Source organism: Neoarius graeffei, chromosome 23, assembly GCF_027579695.1.
Source record: "Neoarius graeffei isolate fNeoGra1 chromosome 23, fNeoGra1.pri, whole genome shotgun sequence".
In the NCBI taxonomy this organism is placed as follows: Eukaryota; Metazoa; Chordata; class Actinopteri; order Siluriformes; family Ariidae; genus Neoarius; species Neoarius graeffei.
In genome coordinates this window covers 38,065,613-38,087,285 of record NC_083591.1, presented here as the reverse complement: position 1 = coordinate 38,087,285, position 21,673 = coordinate 38,065,613, and the positions used below count along the sequence as shown (strand labels likewise).

Genomic DNA, 21,673 nt, shown 5'->3' with positions numbered 1-21,673 from the left:
CAATATGGATTTACATCCACAAATGGCAGTTAAAACTTTACTGTGCAAAAAGGAAGCCTCATGTTAGCTGTGTCTAGAAGCACCGTCGACTTCTCTGGGCTCGGAAACGTCCGAGATGGACCGTCACACCATGGAAACGTGTATTGTGGTCTGATGAATCAGTGTTCCAGATTTTTTTTTTTTGGAAGAAATGGGTGCTGTGCGCTCCAGACCAAAGACAAAAACTACCATCCAGACTGTTACCAGCAGCAAGTCCAAAAGCCAGGGTCTGTCATGGTATGGGGTTGTCCGTGCCCTTGGCAAAGGTAACTTGCGCTACGTTCACACTGCAAGGCTTAATGCTCAATTCCGATTTTTTTGTGAGGTCGTTCACATTAACAAATATATGCGACTTGTATGTGATCCTCAGTATGAACGAAAAGCGACCTAAAAGTGTTCCGCATGCGCATTGCAGGATATGACGACGTCACACGCAGTGAGCATGGCCAGTGTTTACGGAAGTAAAACCGCCCGGTTGCGGTATGACCCATCCAATCTAGCTTGAATAGCTGCATCCCCCCAAATGGAAATCAGCTCCCTAACCTCTGCGTCCTTCCATTGAGAAGATTCAGAACCTTCACAGCCCGAAGCGTCCCTCGCATTGATGTCATGCGCAGGGGCGCAGATACGTTTTTTGAACTGGGAGGGACAAAAAACTGGGGGGGACAAAGCTGCCAGCAAACCAACCCCAACCCCGATATGCCTGTCAAACTTGTTGTTAGTAACCATAGCAACCAAGCTCGAGCTCGCAACCTGTGCAGTCTGCGCAGCTCAACCAACCGAATATCAGTCTTTGTTTTATGTGAGTTGTTGCAACTATGTATACACTTGTGCACCTCAATAAACCGAATGGTAATTAGTCTTTTGATTTTTCCGTGAGGTTTGCCTTATGCAAAGAAAGACAGCATAGACGTTTTTTCCTCCCTATAAGTGGGGGGGACCGAACGAGGTGAATTTAAATCTGGGTGGAACGAGTCCCCCCCTCTATCTGCGCCCGTGATTATGCGCCATGTTGTTGTAACTTTTTTTGAGAGACCCGCCGCCTACTTCAGCGCAGAATAGTGACGTTTGTGGCTTGTTGATGACGTGTAAGTCGGATGAATGCGACCTGGCGGTTCAGACTGAAGTCGCATATGAAAAGAGCGGATAGGGATCGGAATTAGGACCACATATCCAACCGGCCTGGGTCGGATTTGAAAAAATCGGATCTGTGTCATTCATATTGTCAATAAAAGATCGGATACAGGTCACATATGGGCGAAAAGATCGGATTTGAGTCACTTCAGCCTGCAGTGTGAACGTAGCCTTAGACTTCTGTGATGCAGCATTAATGCAGAAATATACAATGAGATTTTGGATCAACATATGCTGCCTTCAAGACGACGTCTTTTCCAGGGGTATTTCAACAAAACAATGCAAACACATTTTGCCCACATTACAGCGGCATGGCTGTGGAAGAAGAGGGTGCCTGTCCCCAATAGAGCATGTGAAATGAAAAACGATGACGATGACCCCAAACTGTTGCACACCTTAAGACCTGTTTGCAGGAAGAACGAGACAAAATAACACCTGAAATGCTTCATCACTCGGCGTCTTCAGTCCCTAAACGTATTAAATGTTTTGAGAAGGAGTGGTAAATGCTTTACTGTTTCAACTTTTTTGAAATGTGCTGCAAGAATCACTATTAAGGTTTTTTTTTGGTGGAGGGAATTCATGAGGTAAAACATCAAATGTTATTGTATTCTTTTGAGTGCAATATACTGTAGGTCAAAGATTATTTACAAATCATTGTTTCCGGTTTTAATTTTAATTTCAACATACTATCCCAACTTTTTTCTGATTTAGGGTTATATTTTAAATGCCATTTTATCAGACTACAGCAAACTGAAGGACTTTTTTTCAATCTAAAATATATGTTTTAGGACTGGCTGCTTCCTCTGCAGTGATCAGTCCCATTCTGTCGCCAGTCTCTGCAAAGCTAAAGAATGGTGTGCCAGCCATCTCCAAACCACAGGAGGGTAAATGCAACACACTTTCTCCTACATCATTTTATGCTCCTGTTTGAGGAAATGCATGCATAATTCCTCATGGAATCTGTCAATGGTTATCCCTATAATAGAGATTGAGGTCACGGCAGATATGGAATCGGACAAGAAACTGGATAAGCTGGAAACGTTTTTGGGACGTTTGAACAACAAAGGTGAGGTACCACTTGATGGTTTTGATCTGCTCTAGTTCAGCCTCTTTGAGGTCAGGTGTCGATGAGGATAATGGCTTGCTTCTCTCTCATGGCTTCGGTTTTTCTCGGCTTGTCTCTCAGTGACTAGTTTGCAGGAGACGACTCTTACAGTGACTGAAAAGGCTGTGAAAGAAGTAATGAGACTGGACGATGAAATCTTTTCCAAGTTCTACCGGTGTGTGGCGGACATCCCACGCAGCATGCCGAGAGTGCCGATCGATGACGACTTTGATGCCATATTTGGCAAACATACACCAATGTATGTATACAGTGAACTGGCCAGTGCTAATGTGCCAAATGGATAAATTGGCACACAGTGTAGAAATTCACAACCAGTGATGCTCCAACGTTAATAGGAATTACATCTGTAGGTTTTTTTTTTTTTATTTGCTTTAAACCAAAATAAAACAATTTGCTTTAGGTTCAGTTCTATAGAAGTATAGTAAGTCACTGTTTGGCCCTTAAGCAAGGCCCTTATCCTTCGCTATGATTGATATGATGCAAAGAAAATGCAAAATGCTAATTTATGCAAATGAAACAAAACGATGGCTGTTTAATGTTGTGGATTATTTCTTTATTTTTTTTACATATTGCTCGGTGTAGAGAAGACTGAAATGTGGTTAATGGGTGTGTGATAGCCTGGATACAATCCAGAAAAAATGCATACACAAGCTTTTTGACCACAATTAGCATTTTCAATCAATACATAACCACATACCTATTGTACACATCAAATACAAAAATTCATTCTTTGGCTTAGCGATGATCTATGGTACTATACACTGGTTGAGTTTAAAAGAAAAAGTATGCATTTTTTTTCCATTGTGTCAAGCCTTTAGCTTGATTTACTGTGTGAATTCATCATGCCGTAGTTTTAGCAACCTTGTGCAATGTCCCATTTATTTCCATCCAGAGTTGCATAAATTTTTCACTGAGAGCTTGTCTTAGTGATGAGTGTCGAACCACTCAAGTCTTCACCACCACATTCCAAAGACTTTCAGTGGGTTAAGGTCACGACTCTGGTGGCCAATTCGTGTGTGAAAATGATTCCTCATGCTTTCTGAACCACTCTTACACTTTCAGCCCTAATTTTATTCCCATGCCATCAAAGGGGGGGGGAATCCATTGTTATGATAACCTGGTCACTCAGAACATTCAGGTAGTCAGCTGACTTCATTTTATTGCCCCACAATGTTGCTGAGCTTAGACCTGGCCAATTTAAGCAAACCCAGATCGTAATACTGCATGCAGAGGCTTTGTACCGTGGCCACTATGCATGATGGGTGCACCACTTCATATGCTTCTCTTCTTATACCCTGTCCACACTAGGGATTTTGTACCGATACGAAACTACTTTCGTACCGCAACACCTGTCCACACTAGCAACTATACCGGTACTGTAGCGGTATAACTGTATCGGTACGAAACCCACAAATGTATGGGTTTCGTACCGGTACAGTATCGGTACTGTAGCGCTTTGCTGTAGCGTGGACAGATGAAGCGGCTCTGTATCGATACAAATATAATGCGCATGCACAAAGTCACACACCTCAATCGATGTCTTCGCTGAGTAAAATAGTGAAGAACGGAGATTTGTTTGTTTCTTTCTCAACTGCCTCGCGCGTTTTATACGATTCGACTGAATAAATGACCACCAGAAATACAGACTGTACATTGACAACAAAAAGCACACACATTGTTTCATACGTACGGAAGCGGAGAGAGGCCCTTCATATAATCCTTTTTTTTTTTTTTTTTATTCACCTTGTTATCCCGAGATAACGACATGATTCAGGATCTCGAGAAAACAACACAACTAATTCGAGATCTCGAGAAAACAAAACCGTTATTTCGAGATCGCAAGAAAACAAAACAATTATTCCGTGATCTCGAGAAAACAAAATTATTTCATGATCTCGAGTAAACAGCTGAGAAACGGTTCATTCAGGTGCGCCAAGAGACTTGTGATATGCTGACTTTGGGGCTATTTCTCATTCTGTATAGACGCAACTTTGGTCATTAGAATGTCTGGAATAATCGATCACCTAATAAGGCAATATTTTGATCAGGGGTTGACACAGGGAGAGATTGCATTAAGTCTTTTAATCAGGGATAATTTCAAAATTAGTCCGTGGCACCTCCGCAGAAGACTGGCCCGGCTTCGTCTCTACCGACGGAGATACAGTGATCCAGCTGAGATCATGAAATAATTTTGTTTTCTCGATCACGGAATAATTTTGTTTTCTCGAGATCTCGAAATAACGGATGCCGTATATTCTCGGAAGGAAGTTACTCGGTAACCACGGAAACATTTCGCGCACGCGCATTTCAACTACCGTGAAAGAAAACCGCAAACATTTCTTGTTAGTGTGGACAGATGCACTAAACTCTACCAGTATACTTTGTATCGATACAGTTACACCACTATCGTACCGGTATAAGTGTGAACACAGCATTATTCTGGCGTGCTATTTTATAGAGTAAATCTGGACTCGTCAGACCACATCACCTTTTTCCATTGCTCCAGAGTCCAATCTTTTATACTTCCTCGGAAATTGAAGCCTTTTCTTTTGATTAGTCTCACGAACAAATAGTTTGATTCTGGCCACACAGCTCTTTAGTCCCAATCCTGAATTCTCACCGCACGGAGTGTGAGGAAACTATTAAACAATGCCTTTTTTTTTTTTTTTTTTTAAATAATGCTTTGACTTCAAGTGTTTAAATGATCTCCAGTCAAGATTTTTTTCTTCACACCACAAGTTAACGAATCTATCCTTCCAGGTTTTAATAATGCATTGGACAGTTTTTAACCCAATTCCCGTTATTTCAGCAGTCTCCTTGGTGGCTTTCTTTGCTTGACGCAAACCGATAATTTGACCCTTCTGAAACACAGTAACTTCTTTTACACGACCCCAGGATACTACATCTGACATGGTTAAGAAATGAGAAGCTACTCACTGCATCAGTTAGGGTTAAAAGAATTGTTACCAGCTGAAACGTATATTGATCAGTGCAGCAATTTTCCAATAAAAAGCTCTTATTTGCTTATTTAAATACAAATGATGACCTTTTTGGTCAGGCAGTGTATATAAGAGGTAATAAGACATCCCATTGGGCAAGGTGGAGGTAGCAAAAGCCAGGTTCCTTATTTTCTCATCACAGGGCATTTCATCAGATGCTCTTGGGTCAGTTTCTTTTATTATAACCGGCTGCTTGTGCTTCAGGACAGGGAGGGTAGACTGTTTGGCTACAATATGGATTAAATATATTTAAATATTGGAGTTAATTTTGCTGCTTTTCAAAAACGATTATAAAAAAAAATCATAGTATAGTGTAATGGTCAATGAAAGAATAGATCACAGTAGAATAGATCCTCGACCAGTAGCCTCGTCATTGTAGTATGCTCACATATATAACCAAGCATTTTAGTACGGAGCCCTTAAAGGAACGTGGAAAAAATATATATTTTTGATAGTTTCTTGTGTGCACAAGAAAGTATCTGGTGCGCATTTCTAATTGATTTATCACTTCTTCTGGTGCATTTTGCGTTTTCACATGTACCCCTCTGTGCAGCCAAATATTCTCAAAAATGCTGGTCACAGGTAGTTTCTCGTGCGCACGAGAAACATTCAATTTATTTTATTTTATTTTTATCCGTGTCCCTTTAGGGGTTCTGTACTTTTGGGCTTTCCCAATATAAATAATGACAAATCAGATTTTCTGTGACCATTGTATAAATGTATGTAAAATACATATGCATGGATACAAACGCATACAAATGTAATTTATTTGACCTTAGGCTGGCATCAGCAATGGTGCACCACAAGAGGACGATACGTCCTTCACGTAACGTTCAGGCATCCCGTAACCCATTGAAGATTCTGGCAGCGCGAGAGGACATCAGACATGAGTACACTGAACAGAGACTCAACATTGGTGTTCTGGAAAGCAAGAGGCTCAAGCAGGACAAAAGTGAGTAGGAGGGAGAGGATGACGTGGAAATGGAAGTTAATACATAACCATGGAACAGAAGAGTGATGAGATCAGGAAAGAAAAGAAGGGGAAAACGTGGGGTTAAATTGTGGGAATAAAGGTATTATGAGGGAGGAGATAGGTATGAAAGGATCACGCATCTGAAAATTTGGATTAAACAGAAGAGTCGATGCTGAAGGATGCTTTGGCCAAATGGAGAAAAGAAAGGGAATTCACTGGTGGTTAAAAATTGATAGACGAGGTGATTAAGGGACATGGTAACAGTAAGATCTTTGTGTTGAAGTGTGTATCTGTTTTGTAGTGACTAAGAGCTCCAGCATTTCAGATGTTGCTCTGGCTGGTTTGGCTAGCAAGGAGAACTACAGCAGTGTGAGTTTACGCAGCATCAGCATGTCTGAGCAGGTGACCAACAACAGTGCTGCTCCCTACAAAAATCTCATGCTCATGCATGTCAAAGGTTAGTTTGTTATATAATTGTTTTTGAAAAATCTTCAATATTTGTATTACTATGCAATGTACTTTTTAAAAAAAATGGTTTAAGTGGTATTTCTCAGGTTGGAAATGATTGCATTTGTGCAGTCTAAACTTTTTTTTTGGTTTAGGTCGCCGACATGTCCAGACGAGACTAGTGGAGCCCAGGGTCTCTTCTTTGAACAGTGGTGATTGTTTTCTGTTGGTTACGCCTGAGCACTGCTTCGTTTGGATAGGAGAATTTGCAAACGTCATAGAAAGAGCGAAGGTACAGCCGAGCATCCCTACTATTAAACATGAAACATGATCATTTCAGGCATCTTGTGTTCAAAACTCATTTCAAAATGGTTTTCTTTAATTGTATAATCTGACCATCTCATAGTCTTAGGTGGGGTTTACATTAGACCGTATCAGCAGATCATCAGATTAACGTTTTTAAAACGATTCGCGTGCACACAGCAACGCCAATACACGATTCGCGTGCCCACAGCAACGCCAATACACGGATACGCTAATCACATGACTAATTAGACGGCACGCAAGTTGAAACGTGTCGGTGCGGCTCAGCGCTTCCTCCTCAGCGGCTGCGCTCCAAATCACTCCGCCCTGAACAGCGAGTGCCCTCTGGAGGGTGCGCACTCCGGCCCTGCGCAGCTCACAGAGCACGCGAGTGAAGCGCACGAGCAGTGATTCGGGACTGAGCCGCTGTGTGTGTGATCCCAGCGCATATCGGGCATGCGCAAGTCACTCACCACTTGCAAGTGGAAGGATGGCAAGCCTAAAGACAATCATAACTACACAATGGGCAGTATTTGCATCTTGGCATGAACAACATTTAAGAATGGCAAAGCATTATATTCATACTTTTACGCTACGTTCACACTGCAAGGCTTAATGCTCAATTCCGATTTTTTTGTGAAATCCGATTTTTTTGTGAGGTCGTTCACATTAACAAATATATACGACTTGTATGTGATCCTCAGTATGAACGAAAAGCGACCTAAAAGTGTTCCGCATGCGCATTGCAGGATACGACGACATCACACACAGTGAGCATGGCCAGTGTTTACGGAAGTAAAACCGCCCGGTTGCGGTATGACCCATCCAATCTAGCTTGAATAGCTGCATCCCCCCAAATGGAAATCAGCTCCCTAACCTCTGCGTCCTTCCATTGAGAAGATTCAGAACCTTCACAGCCCGAAGCGTCCCTCGCATTGATGTCATGCGCAGGGGCGCAGATACGTTTTTTGAACTGGGGGGGACAAAAAACTGGGGGGGGGGACAAAGCTGCCAGCAAACCAACCCCAATATGCCTGTCAAACTTGTTGTTAGTAACCATAGCAACCAAGCTCGAGCTCGCAATCTGTGCAGTCTGCGCAGCTCAACCAACCGAATATCAGTCTTTGTTTTGTTTTATGTGAGTTGTTGCAACTATATGTATACACTGCTGTGCACCTCAATAAACCGAATGGTAATTAGTCTTTTGATTTTTCCGTGAGGTTTGCCTTATGCAAAGAAAGACAGCATAGACGTTTTTTCCTCCCTATAAGTGGGGGGGACCGAACGAGGTGAATTTAAATATGACTCGTCCCACCCTCTATCTGCGCCCGTGATTATGCGCCATGTTGTTGTAACTTTTTTTGAGAGACCCGCCGCCTACTTCAGCGCAGAATAGTGACGTTTGTGGCTTGTTGATGACGTGTAAGTCGGATGAATGCGACCTGGCGGTTCAGACTGAAGTCGCATATGAAAAGAGCGGATAGGAATCGGAATTAGGACCACATATCCAACCGGCCTGGGTCGGATTTGAAAAAATCGGATCTGTGTCGTTCATATTGTCAATAAAAGATCGGATACAGGTCACATATGGGCGAAAAGATCGGATTTGAGTCACTTCAGCCTGCAGTGTGAACGTAGCCTTATACTCTAATGAAAAACCTATTACCCAGAGTACTACACTGTAAATGATAAGACCATAAATAATATGGAGGATGTGGTGAATGGTTTTAATCAATTCTTTGTAAATGTGGGACCAGATTTAGCGGCAAAAATAAAGGAACCCGAAACAACACAATGTGGGGACATAGAAGATATGGGGGACAGAAATCCAAGTACAATTTTTCTAACTGCAACTGATGAGGAAGAAATTATCCAAATTGTAAGAAAATGTAAAAACAAAACTTCTGCAGACTGGAATGATATAGACATGTTAACAGTAAAGACAGTTATTGAGGGAATTGTGAAACCACTCACCCACATCTGCAATTTATCTTTTCAATCAGGTACATTTCCAGACAAAATGAAAATTGCAAAAGTGATACCATTGTTTAAAACCGGAGATAGACACCATTTCACAAACTACAGGCCTGTTTCTTTACTCCCCCAATTCTCCAAAATACTCGAAAAACTTTTTTCAGATAGACTGGACAAATTCATTGAAAAACACAACCTCCTTACAGACAGTCAATATGGATTCAGAACGGACAGATCAACATCGATGGCACTAATGGAACTAATAGAGGAAATCACAAAATGTATAGACAATAAAAAAATAGCAATTGGAGTATTTGTGGACCTAAAAAAAGCATTCGATACTATTGATCATAGTATATTATTAAGTAAACTAGAAAAGTGTGGTGTTAGGGGAGTTGGGTGGAGCTGGCTGTCGAGCTATCTAAGAAACAGGCAACAGTTTGTGCAGATAGGTGACCATAAATCTGATTTCATGAACATTACATGCGGGGTACCACAGGGGTCAATATTAGGTCCGAAATTATTCATAATATACATCAATGACATATGTACAATTTCGCAAGAATTGAAATTTGTTTTGTTTGCAGATGACACCAATATTTTTTGTTCCGGTGAGAATTTGCAGCAGACTTTAGAGATAATCACAACTGAAATAAATAAACTAAAACTATGGTTTGACAAAAATAAATTATCATTAAATCTAAGCAAAACAAAGATTATGTTGTTTGGGAGACATAAAATAGATTGTAATGTAGAATTGATAACAGACAATACTAAGATAGAAATGGTACAGGAAATTAAATTTCTTGGTGTGATTTTGGATCATAAAGTCTGCTGGAAACCTCATGTAGGATACGTACGAGCAAAACTGGCAAAGTGCTCGGCAATTCTGTGGAAAACAAAATATATTCTTGATTGTAAATCTTTGCATACTCTATATTACTCATTATTTTTGCCATATCTGACTTATTGTGTCGAAGTCTGGGGAAACACCTACAAAACCACTCTGCAGCCGATATGTACAATACAGAAAAGAGCAATAAGGACAATAAACAAAACAGGATACAGAGATCACACAAACCCACTATTCATAAAATCACACATGTTGAAATTTATGGATCTGGTCAAATTCAGAACAGCACAAATAATGTACAAAGCAAGAAATAATCTATTGCCAAAAAATATACAAGGAATGTTCAGTGAGAGAGAGGGGGGATATAATCTAAGGGGAGACCTAAATTTTAAAAAACCAAAGGTTTGAACAAATATGAAAAGCATGTGCGTATCGAGCTGTGGGGTGACTTTATGGAACAGACTGGAGACAGAAATAAAACAAAGTGCAAATATAAATCTGTTTAAAAAAAGGTACAAAAAAATATTTTTAAACAAGTATATTGCAGAGGAAATATGTTAATGGAGGATGATGAGGGATAAATAGAATAGGGTTGATTGTTATATTAGAACTAGCTTAGTATATGGTATATATTTATTTATGGGGATAGATATCTTCATATTTACAGGGATAAGTATGTAGTAGATATTTTTTTTTTGTAATTATATATTTATATAGATAGTTATGTGTATATGTATATATATGTATATGGATATGGTATGTAGTATATATTTATTTTTGTAATTATATATTTATATGGATAATCATGAAGTGTATATGTGGTATATATTTTTATAAGTGTATTATTGTAGTTTGGATTTCGGGGTAGTTAAAAAGGGGTGGGAAATTAAAAAAAGTATTGTACTTCTTCCCACTCCTTTTTCGAACAATGTGCGGTGTATTGTAATGTATTAGCTCTTTATATTATTTTATTTATTCTTTTTTTGTCACTTTTTTCATTTTCTTTCTTTTGTATGTATAAATAGTTACATACATTTTTATACATGTTCGAAATAAAAAAATAAATAAATAAAATAAATAAAAATAAAAAAAAAAACAAAAAGGTGATACAAGGCGGAAACAATAGCAGGAAGTGAAGTCCGCGCCGTTTTTCAGCAGTCATGTCACATGACCGTGGCATGAACAACGCCAGCGAATCAGGAAGGTGGATGTCACAGTGACGTTGTCCAATGACGACGTCAGCTAGAGCTCAGCACTGCGTTTCCTCGTATCTCAATGTTTACACAGCACCGGATCAGATACGAACTGGGTTGAATACGTGGACCCTGGCGGATTCAAGTTGTTCCGCCTGTGGAGTCGTTTCCCGGCGTTTTAATGTGAACGGACAGTGCATCCGTGACGAAAACGAGACGGATATGGTCTAATGTAAACACCACCTTAGTCTTTCTCCAAAGCATCTTTACCTTTCTGCTTATACGGTGTATAAACAATGGGATCCAGAATTCTGAGACCACGCTGACAATCTGAGTTTTATTTCATTTTTTTCTAGTGCTGTCAAGCGATTAAAATATTTAATCGCGATTAATGTCGCGACAGTCATAGTTAACTCGCGATTAATCACAATTTAATCGCACATTTTTGTCACATAAAAGACCATTGTAATTCCCTTATCAGCATAAAAAAGTGAATGGGCTTGCTTTGTACCAAATTTTTTTTTTTTTATTACAAAGCATAACACGTCTTGTCACAGCCGCTGCAAAGTAAAACCTAAGCCGAGCACCGGCGCAAGGCTAGCAAAAGAACCATGAGTGAAATGAGCTACTGTTTGAGTTAGTCTACAACTTTTAATCAGAGAGACAGGTTACACAGTGACGGTAGGCTTGACATGCTTGATTATAATATAAAGTACACTATTATATTAAGTTTAAGTTGTTCGTTGATAAATATTGCATTGAATCTGATCTTTACTGTTTCAGCTCACTTAACACATTTTGTACTTTTACACTTTCTGCCTGTTGATGCGTCGCGCTGTCCAATCAGAGGCGGCCAAATTTGCATATTACAGGAAGGATTTCTGGGATGGCATTGAGTTTACAGTTCAGAGGGATCTGGCTTCTTTAGACGCTGTCTTCTTAAAACTGAATAAATATTTAAAAAGAGCCAAATGAGCCAGTCTTTTGAACGGCTCTTTTCAAAGAACGGATCACAAAGATGCGGATCCCATCAAAGAGCCATAAATCCCATCTCTACTAGCGCGCCCTGCCCGCGCTGGTTCTCGGGGGGCAGAGGACTCTGGCTGTGCGGGGAGTGGCATTACAGTCTAGCTGCTATCATTTTGTCTCTGTTCCAAGTTCCTGGCAGTTTCAAAAGCTTATGAAAAACCTACATCATGTCACAGAGCGTTAATCTCGCGATAAAAAAATGATCACCGTTAAAATTGAGTCAAGTTAACGCGTTAATAACGCGACATTTTTGACAGCACTATTTTTTTCATTTAAAATTGGAAATAAACAAAAGGATTTAGACTTGCGGAATATTTTAAAACAAAGCCAGTGTTCAATATCTCATTTAGTATTTAAAATTCTGCATTATGTCTCGATTTAAATGTAAGCCTGTGATATTGACTATGTGAACTGCATTGTCCAAAAGATCAGATGTTCCTTATACCCAGTCTCTTCATTGAAGCACGTGTTCAGACGACACACTGATGGATTTGATCTAAAATGGGTCATAAGGTTTTGCTCCAACTTGTGGAGCCCATGCAGATCAAGTGTACAGTCATTAAAAGCTAGATGGTCTTTTGATTTCATAAAATCAGTGAAATTTAGTTCTCTCTGAAATTTGGTCATTGTGATGCATGTTTATTTCTGTAATATCTCAAAAAAAACAAAACCAAACAGACAGCCATTCTGTGGCTGGGAAGTTATTTAATTTGAGGGGATTCCCGAGCAAATAATGTGCATGAAATTGCTCGTCTCGCACAGTCAAGCAAACTGAGGAAGTCGGTCTGTGCATGCGCACATAGACATATAAACATAGACGCCGCCTTCTGTGTAGAATCATACGTCATCCTCGCCGCCATATTGGATGTGGCAAAGTGGAGATTCTTCGGCCGTCTCTGGTATAGTGTCTAGACAGTAGCCGAGAATAAAAATGCCTCATTCATGTGCTGCGTTTAACTGTACCAACAGGTTTACCGTCCAAACGAGATCACATGGGATTACCTTTCACAGGTGAGACTGGAAAAATACTTTTCATTGTAATAGTATGACACGTTCACGTTCTGCTTCCAGTTTTGGCGCTAACACCAAACCGAGTCTCACGTGAAAGCAGGGCACAGCCAATCACATTGACCATATGTGCCATATTATTTATAATTTAACCATTTCTGCGCCGCTAGGTGATGAGACGTTGACAGATCCATGCCAATTCTACGCCCTTGGCCCAGCTTCCACTCTTTTCTATGGGTATAATTTATTTCATAGCCCACCCAATCAATTTCACCACCAGCTGTCAGATGGTGATGGCACACTCAAAAATAGAAGAGATTGGAAGCATGTCAGACTGTGAAGCAATCACATGGAGCAATCCCATTGTAATATGGTTTAATTGAATTTTTTTCCATATAGCACTGTATATTGCAAAAATTGTTTTTGGAGACATTTTATAGCCTATCTGCACAGCATTTAATGAAAGTGATGCGGACACGGCACGGCTTCAGCAGCGTAAGCACAGCACATTATTCTACACGATCCCCGCTGAGCTCCAAAACATGCCTTGATGTGTACCGTAGATATCATTAGTAGCCTACGACAGTAGCAGCGGAATAAAAAAAAAAAAAGTTTCCGATAGCTTGATTCCGGTATAGGCTTGCTGCATGTTGAGGAAATTTAGGTCACACCTCCCATGGAATATTGACGGGTATTGCGCACACTATTTAGAACCATCACATTAAAGGAACAGTCCACCGTATTTCCATAATGAAATATGCTCTTATCTGAATTGAGACGAGCTGCTCCGTACCTGTCCGAGCTTTGCGCGACCTCCCAGTCAGTCAGACGCAGTCAGACGCGCTGTCACTCCTGTTAGCAATGTAGCTAGGCTCAGCATGGCCAATGGTATTTTTGGGGGCTGTAGTTAGATGCGACCAAACTCTTCCGCGTTTTTCCTGTTTACATAGGTTTATATGACCAGTGACATGAAACAAGTTCAGTTACACAAATTGTGAAACGTAGCGATTTTCTATGCTATGGAAAGTCCGCACTATAATGACAGGCGTACTAACACCTTCTGCGCGCTTCGGCAGCGCATTGATATCTGAGCTCCGTATCAATGCGCTGCCGAAGCGCACAGAAGGTGTTAGTACGCCTGTCATTATAGTGCGGACTTTCCATAGCATAGAAAATCGCTACGTTTCAATTTGTGTAACTGAACTTGTTTCATGTCACTGGTCATATAAACCTATGTAAACAGGAAAAACGCGGAAGAGTTTGGTCGCATCTAACTACAGCCCCAAAAAATACCATTGGCCATGCTGAGCCTAGCTACATTGCTAACAGGAGTGACAGCGCGTCTGACTGCGTCTGACTGACTGGGAGGTCGCGCAAAGCTCGGAGAGGTACGGAGCAGCTCGTATCAATTCAGATAAGAGCATATTTCATTATGGAAGTACGGTGGACTGTTCCTTTAAAAGTTATATATGTTGTTTTGATGCCTGTTTGTTTCCCAAATATATACGTGTGTCTCTTAATGGGTGAATAAAAGGCATCGAGTTAAATATTATTGTAGAAAGGGGCTTTATGAAGTTCAGTCCATTTACTTGCATTGGTTTACGGGGAAGATTTGCCACATCCAATATGGCGGACACTCTGACGTATCCCAGCAACGGGCCACCAGCTCAATGCGGCGTCTATGTTTATATGTCTATGCATGCGCAGGTTTACCACCTGCTGCTGCTGCTTCTTTTGGGTTTTACGGCAGCTGGCATCCAGCGTTGCATTACTGCCATCTACAGGTTTACCTTGACTGTGCACTGACAGTTCCATCATTCTGTCGCTAAACGAACAGCTGATCACACCGAGGTGCTCGCTGACGGCCGATATTTGAGTTTGCTCCTACGTTTCCTTTCCTTCGCAATATAACGTCTTCTTGCTTTTTGTTACTGTAGTCGGTCTTTCACGTTTCATTCGCACACTCGCGTCCTCCATTTTTCTCTCCTGTTTCAAATTTGTATCCCACAATGCCTTGCGTGAACAGGGAAAGCCCACCACGTGATGCATGATGTAGTATCTTGAATTGGGTCACGGTGAAGCAGGAAAAAATAGCGGAGAATTTAAGGCCCTAAATAGAGCAATTAATATTGCTCTATGAAGAAAAAATCTAATAAAATTGGAAGTCTGGGATTCCAATTCAGTAGCTTTCGGTCCACTAAACAAAAATAATTGGGTGTCGGGGGGGGGATTCTTTTTATAATCTACACTTGAAAAATCTGAAAGGCAGGCTACCTTTAAAGCAAAAAAGGGAATGTACAAGTCCAATTCTAGAAAAGTTGGCGGCATGGTAGTGTAGTGGTCAGCACTGTCGTCTCTCAGCAAGACGATTCTGGGTTCGAGCCCCGTGGCCGGCGAGGGCCTTTCTGTGTGGAGTTTGCATGTTCTCCCCGTGTCTGCGTGGGTTTCCTCCGGGTGCTCCGGTTTCCCGCACAGTTCCAAGACGTGCAGTTAGGTTAACGTGGGGCGGCCTTGGGCTGAAGTGCCCTTGAGCAAGGTACTTGACCCCTGACTGCTCCCTGCTGTAGTATGACTGCCCACTGCTCTGGGTACATGTGTTTACTGGTTCAGACGGGTTAAATGCAGAGGATGAATCTCATTGTGCTTGAAGTGTGCATATGACAAGTTTTTTTCTTCTTGTTCTTAAAAAATATAAAGCAAAACAGAATGCAATGATTTTCAACCCCTTTTTGACCTATCTACAGTTGAATACAAATACAAGATATTGAATGCGCAAACTTTTTTTTTTTTTTTGGTAAATGTACTCACTCTGGGGCGGCACGGTGGTGTAGTGGTTAGCGCTGTCGCCTCACAGCAAGAAGGTCCGGGTTCGAGCCCCGTGGCCGGCGAGGGCCTTTCTGTGCGGAGTTGGCATGTTCTCCCCGTGTCCGCATGGGTTTCCTTCGGGTGCTCCGGTTTCCCCCACAGTCCAAAGACATGCAGGTTAGGTTAACTGGTGACTCTAAATTGACCGTAGGTGTGAATTAGCCTGGGCCCGCCCGCCCATCCTAAGCGTGACGCAACACGAGGGCCTGTTGCGAGCTTAGTCTGGCCAGGCAAGCTATCTACAGCTCTTCCAAGCTCCCGAAAAATCAGGAGCCAATCAACTTTGAGCATCCCCAACGGCCCTGGGTAGAGGCGTGTTCAAGGCAGTGACGTAGTAGAACTGCGACCGGAAGCCACAGATTGTTTACAGAATCTGTGCTGAAAGCGCTTCATTCACTAGAAACATTACGAACATGGAGCAGCGGCAAGCCTTTGACACAGCGGTAGATGCTGTATTGAAAGCATTCAATGGGAAGTTCTCATTGAAAACGGAGCAAAGAGCAGCCCTGGAGGTATTTATCTTCTTCCTGTTACTCAAGCAGTTTCCGTCGCGTCACATACATCAGAGGAAAGAGTGATGTGATTGGTTTAAGCTTCGTCACAGCCTTTTCTGGCTTCGACCAGTAGCAAACTGAGGCATTTCAGGGAGGCGGGTCAACCACGGGCTTTGGGAAACGGTTGGGCTTAATGTCTTTGCCAGACCAAATGCTCGCAGAGCTTTGAAGTCGCGTTAGCCAGACTAGGTGTGAATGTGAGTGTGAATGGTTGTCTGTGTCTGTGTCAGCCCTGTGATGACCTGGCGACTTGTCCAGGGTGTACCCCGCCTTTCACCCGTAGTCAGCTGGGATAGGCTCCAGCTTGCCTGAGACCCTGAACAGGATAAAGCGGCTAGAGATGATATAAGATACTCTGACTTTGATGCCTACAATGTTTTAAAAAAAAAAGCTTTAAGTTTTACACAGCGTGCCAACTTTTTTTGAATACGGGTTGTACCAAATACTAAAACTATGAAAGTCAGTAATATAATCTGGAATTGTATTAGATTAGAAAAGCGTGCCAAATAGAAGTTATTGGTCTCAGATTTTGGACCCCACTGTATAATCTGGTTGTGTAATGACCTTATTCATTCAAAGTGTCTTTTGGCAATTTCACGTATTTGGCCATGAACTTGGCCGCAGTGATTTATTTTTAATTTTTTTTCTGTGATTAATTAGACCTTTTTCTTTTGATTTACTAGCTAAACTGAAATGCAAGACACAAACTGCCAAAAAGAGAAAATAAGCTTTTTAAAAACTGTGTTGACTCAGTGATCTTGTTCATTTGAATTTCACACTTGGTTTACCTTTTTTCTGTTGCTGTATTTTTGTGTGTGTTGCTGTGAAAGTACCCTTTGAGTCATTTAAAAGTGGTTCAAGTTAATATACTTAGTATAAATCTAAAAATGTATTACCTGAGTCTCAATTTTAGCCACAACAGTGGAGCACAAGAATCTGACGTCGTGAGCTTTGAAGATTTTTTTTTTTTTTAAACCGTTTTAATTAGGCATCAGAGCTGGCCACTTTCATCCAGTTGAACCATGACCTTGGTTGCCGGGCAACGCAAGTGGAGACCATTGAGGAGGGAGTGAACTTTGAAAGCCCTGCTGCAGCTGAGTTTTGGAAAATTCTAGGCGGCCCAGCCAGCTACCAGCGTATGCTACCAACACTAAAATCTACACACTAAAACATGATCATGTTAGATTTCTTTCACGTTTGCTTTATATTCGAACGCAAATGCAAAGTGCCCCTGTGTCACAACAGCGGCTGGTACCCCAGAAGAGGACGAGTTTTTTGAGAACGCAATTGTAGAGACTAATTGCATCTTTCGTCTGGTGGATGATAAACTGCTTCCTGATGATGATTTCTGGGGCAAAATTCCTCGTTGTTCACTCCTGGGCTCCAAAGAGGTATGAAAATAGCATACAAAATAATAAATGCATAGTAAGTTTGAAGTATTTGTTCAATAATGCTGAAATAAAAATTTAATGCATTTAAATAAGAAAAGGCAACCTTTTAGCTAACTGAAATGATGTTCTGTGTAATGGATGAAAGCATTTTGTAACTTTTTTTAAACTGTACATGCTCATCAAATATAGAGATCATGCTGTGAGAATTATACACCACTGAAAACATTTAGGATTTGCCCAGGTGCACACTTGGGCGGCATGGTGGTGTAGTGGTTAGCGCGGCAAGAAGGTTCTGGATTCGAGCCCAGTGGCCAACTGGGGCCTTTCTGTGTGGAGTTTGCATGTTCTCATCATGTCTGCCTGGGTTTCCTCCAGGTGCTCTGGTTTCCCCTACAGTCCAGAAACATGAAGTTGGGTTAACTCGCTACTCTAAATTGTCCATAGATATGAATAATTGAGTGAAGAAAACCTCCAGTAGAAGGCAACAGGAGACCATTACTATAATTCTTCCCTAGAAGCTTTGATGGCTGAAGCAGTCAGAGTGGACCTACCATCAGGCAGAATGCTAAAGAAGACACTTGGGTTTGCTATGAGCCCTTCCCTTCTCAAGGATCTCAGGACAGCTCACAGATGTAGGTGCTGCTGCCAGCCATTACTATATTACAAAATTTATACATAGTAGAAATTTTCATTGACGTCAGCAGCAGCATAGACACCGGTGCAGGTGGAAGATTCTGCCCATGAGATAAAGGCTGGGACTCCAAACAACGTGCATGGAAGGGTAACAGATTGGTGTAACTCAAATGGGGGGGCATTTTCCATTCCATTTGGGTTACACCAAGTACAAAACTTGCCATGTGACCTCAAACGGCTCTTCCAGTGCAAACTTCCGTAGGCAAGCACCCCTATTCTACAACCGGAATTTCCGTTCTTGTTCCTGAAACAAATTCTCCTGTGTTAGGTGACTCAGTGTGTGGAGTTTTGCTCTCCAGTCAAGAACATGTTGAATTTCAATTTTACTCATAGGCCCCTCAAACCAATTTTCTTTAATGTCTAAGACACCACAAGGCATTGTGCCCATACAATAATTAAAAAAGGCAAACCCCCCATGGAGGCTCTGAGAAATCTGGAGTAATTTCGGTTTGTGAAGGGCAAGGGTGCAAGCCCAAAGCTGACCTCCCATATTCTCTCCGGTACTGCATCAAGAACAGTCATTCATCTATAGCTGATGTAACCACATGGGCTTGGGATTGCTTTGTATTGTAGTGCTTGACAAGAGGTTTGCCAGAGTTACATCCACAAATGCCAGTTAAAACCTTTCTGTGCAAAAAGGAAGCCTTATGTTAACAGTGTCCAACGGCTTCTCTGAGCTCGGAAGCATCCGAGATGGACCATCACACCATGGAAACATTGTATTGTGGTCAGACGAGTCAGTATACCAGACCTTTGGGAAAGAAATAAATGCCATGTGCTCTGGACCAAAGATGAAAAGGACCATCCAGACTGTTGCCAGCAACAAGTACAAAAGTCAGGGTCTGTCATGGTATGGGGTTGTCGGTGCCCTTTGCAAAAGTAGCTTGCACTTTTGTGGTGATGGCAGTAATGCAGAAAAATACATTGCGAATTTGGAGCACACGACGTCTTTTCCAGAGACAATGAAAAACTATTCTGCACACATTACAAAGGCATGGCTGTGGAAGAGGGTGCCTGTCGTGTGTGTCGCGCCCCCCCCCCCCCCCCCCCCCAAAAAAAACCAATAGAGAGTGTGTGGCGTATTTTGAAAGGAAAAATGAAAATGACCCCATGCTGTTGCACACATTAAGATATGTTTGCAGGAAAGATGGTACAAAGGAACACTTGAAATACTTCATCACTTGGTGTCTTCAGTCCCTAAACTTTTAAGTGTTGTCAGAATGAATGGTGACCTTACAAAATGGTAAATGCTTTACTGTCAACTTTTATTTTTAAATGTGTTGAAAGAATCAAAATTTAAGTGTTTTGGTCAAAAATAAAATGTATAAGGTCAAACATCACATGCTGTTGTATTGTTTTGAGTGCAATAGGCAAAGATTATTTACAAACCATTGTTTTCAGTTTTAATTTAACATACTGTCCCTGCTTTTTCTGATTTGGGGTTGTAATTGAAAATTATGGGCGAGAGCGCACAACACCTAGGCTGGATTTTTTTGATCATTGATTGATTACTCTCACTTGATCAAAAGCGTGTCTCAGGGTCTCATCCCGTGACTGCTCCAGAGATGGAATCCCTGTGAAGAGTGGAGGGCCAGAGCCGTCCCTATTTTGTGTCCCCCTGATGCAGAGATGACATACCGTAGATGGCCCTTTTTGCTGCATCCCTGCTGCTTTGTTGAGTGCTGGCCGAATGTGGATAAATTCCACAGGGGACTTGCAGAGTACAGGGAGTTTACTAAAAAAAAAAAGTGCCCTGTATTTCAACACTGGTGTTCCGCATGTTCAGCGTTTAGCTTTGATTATGGAGCACCTTTACTGTGGCATTATTTTGATGACCATATGCAACGTCACGGGCGGCACGGTGGTGTAGTGGTTAGCGCTGTCGCCTCACAGCAAGAAGGTCCGGGTTCGAGCCCCGTGGCCGGCGAGGGCCTTTCTGTGCGGAGTTTGCATGTTCTCCCCGTGTCCGCGTGGGTTTCCTCCGGGTGCTCCGGTTTCCCCCACAGTCGTCTGTGTCTATGTGTCAGCCCTGTGATGACCTGGCGACTTGTCCAGGGTGTACCCCGCCTTTCGCCCGTAGTCAGCTGGGATAGGCTCCAGCTTGCCTGCGACCCTGTAGAACAGGATAAAGCGGCTAGAGATAATGAGATGAGATGCAAAGTCACATTTATTTCTGTCCAGAGTTACATGAGGTTTTCAGAGATCTTGTATTGTTGATGGGATAGTCAAGCCACTACCACACTTGCTTTTTTGAAAGGCTGTATCTGTCAGTTAGGGAATGATTTGCAAAGTTAGCATGCTTATTAATTTACACTTCATGCTGAATGGACCTAAATAGCAATTTTCTGTTTGTGTAGGTGCTGGTGTTTGATTATGGCAGTGAGGTGTATGTGTGGCATGGTAAAGAAGTCACTCTGGCACAGAGAAAAGTGGCCTTCCAGCTGGCCAAGCACCTCTGGAATGGTACTTTTGACTACACTAACTGTGACATCAACCCGCTGGACCCAGGAGGCTGCAATTCACTCATACCCAGGTTTTGAAGCAGTAGCGTGCATGCACACACACAACCAACCTTTTCTGCCAAAATAAATTGCTCTCAGTTTAAGATGACGGAATGTCTGTGTGGACAGAAAAGGCCAAGGCCGTCCAGACTGGGCGATATTTGGGAGGCTGACTGAACACAACGAGACATCTTTGTTCAGAGAGAAGTTTCTGGACTGGAGAGAAATGGTTGACTCGCTACCAAAGAGCAGCAGTGAACATTCCTTTGAGCAGAAGGTATCCTCCCTCAACAATGTGTGTGTAGCTTCAGTGATGTATTCAGGCTGACAAACTCCACTCTTACTCAGAGGTGCCAATCATAAATCTACAATTTAGCCATTGTTTTTATGATCTTTGACCCTTTGGTATGTTGATATGGAAGACCAGAGACCAGGGATGGAAATACTGTAATGAATTAGAATTACACTTGATACTGGGATGAAGGTTTTTTTTTTTTTTTTTTGGGGGGGGGGGAGTGTACTTTTAAACTGTAATTTTGCATTTTTTAAGTTTATTTTGAGGTGTTTTGCTACAAATTTAAATTTAGTCCA

The 21,673-nt window shown here is 41.7% G+C and overlaps 1 protein-coding gene across 10 annotated transcripts in view; it reads left to right on the top strand.

Annotated features, from left to right (window-relative positions):
* Positions 1-21,673, top strand: part of svilb (supervillin b) — a 138,221-nt gene that overhangs the window by 79,762 nt on the left and 36,786 nt on the right. For 8 of the 10 annotated variants that reach the window (XM_060906130.1, XM_060906127.1, XM_060906126.1 and 5 more), the window contains 10 exons: positions 1,962-2,057; positions 2,159-2,239; positions 2,360-2,537; positions 6,078-6,250; positions 6,573-6,728; positions 6,874-7,010; positions 17,486-17,633; positions 17,743-17,888; positions 20,939-21,114; positions 21,212-21,359. In XM_060906130.1, the coding sequence (XP_060762113.1) occupies positions 1,962-2,057; positions 2,159-2,239; positions 2,360-2,537; positions 6,078-6,250; positions 6,573-6,728; positions 6,874-7,010; positions 17,486-17,633; positions 17,743-17,888; positions 20,939-21,114; positions 21,212-21,359 (1,439 nt within the window). The remainder of the gene's footprint in view (positions 1-1,961; positions 2,058-2,158; positions 2,240-2,359; positions 2,538-6,077; positions 6,251-6,572; positions 6,729-6,873; positions 7,011-17,485; positions 17,634-17,742; positions 17,889-20,938; positions 21,115-21,211; positions 21,360-21,673) is intronic. The other 2 variants (XM_060906123.1, XM_060906128.1) reach the window with 2 other exon arrangements.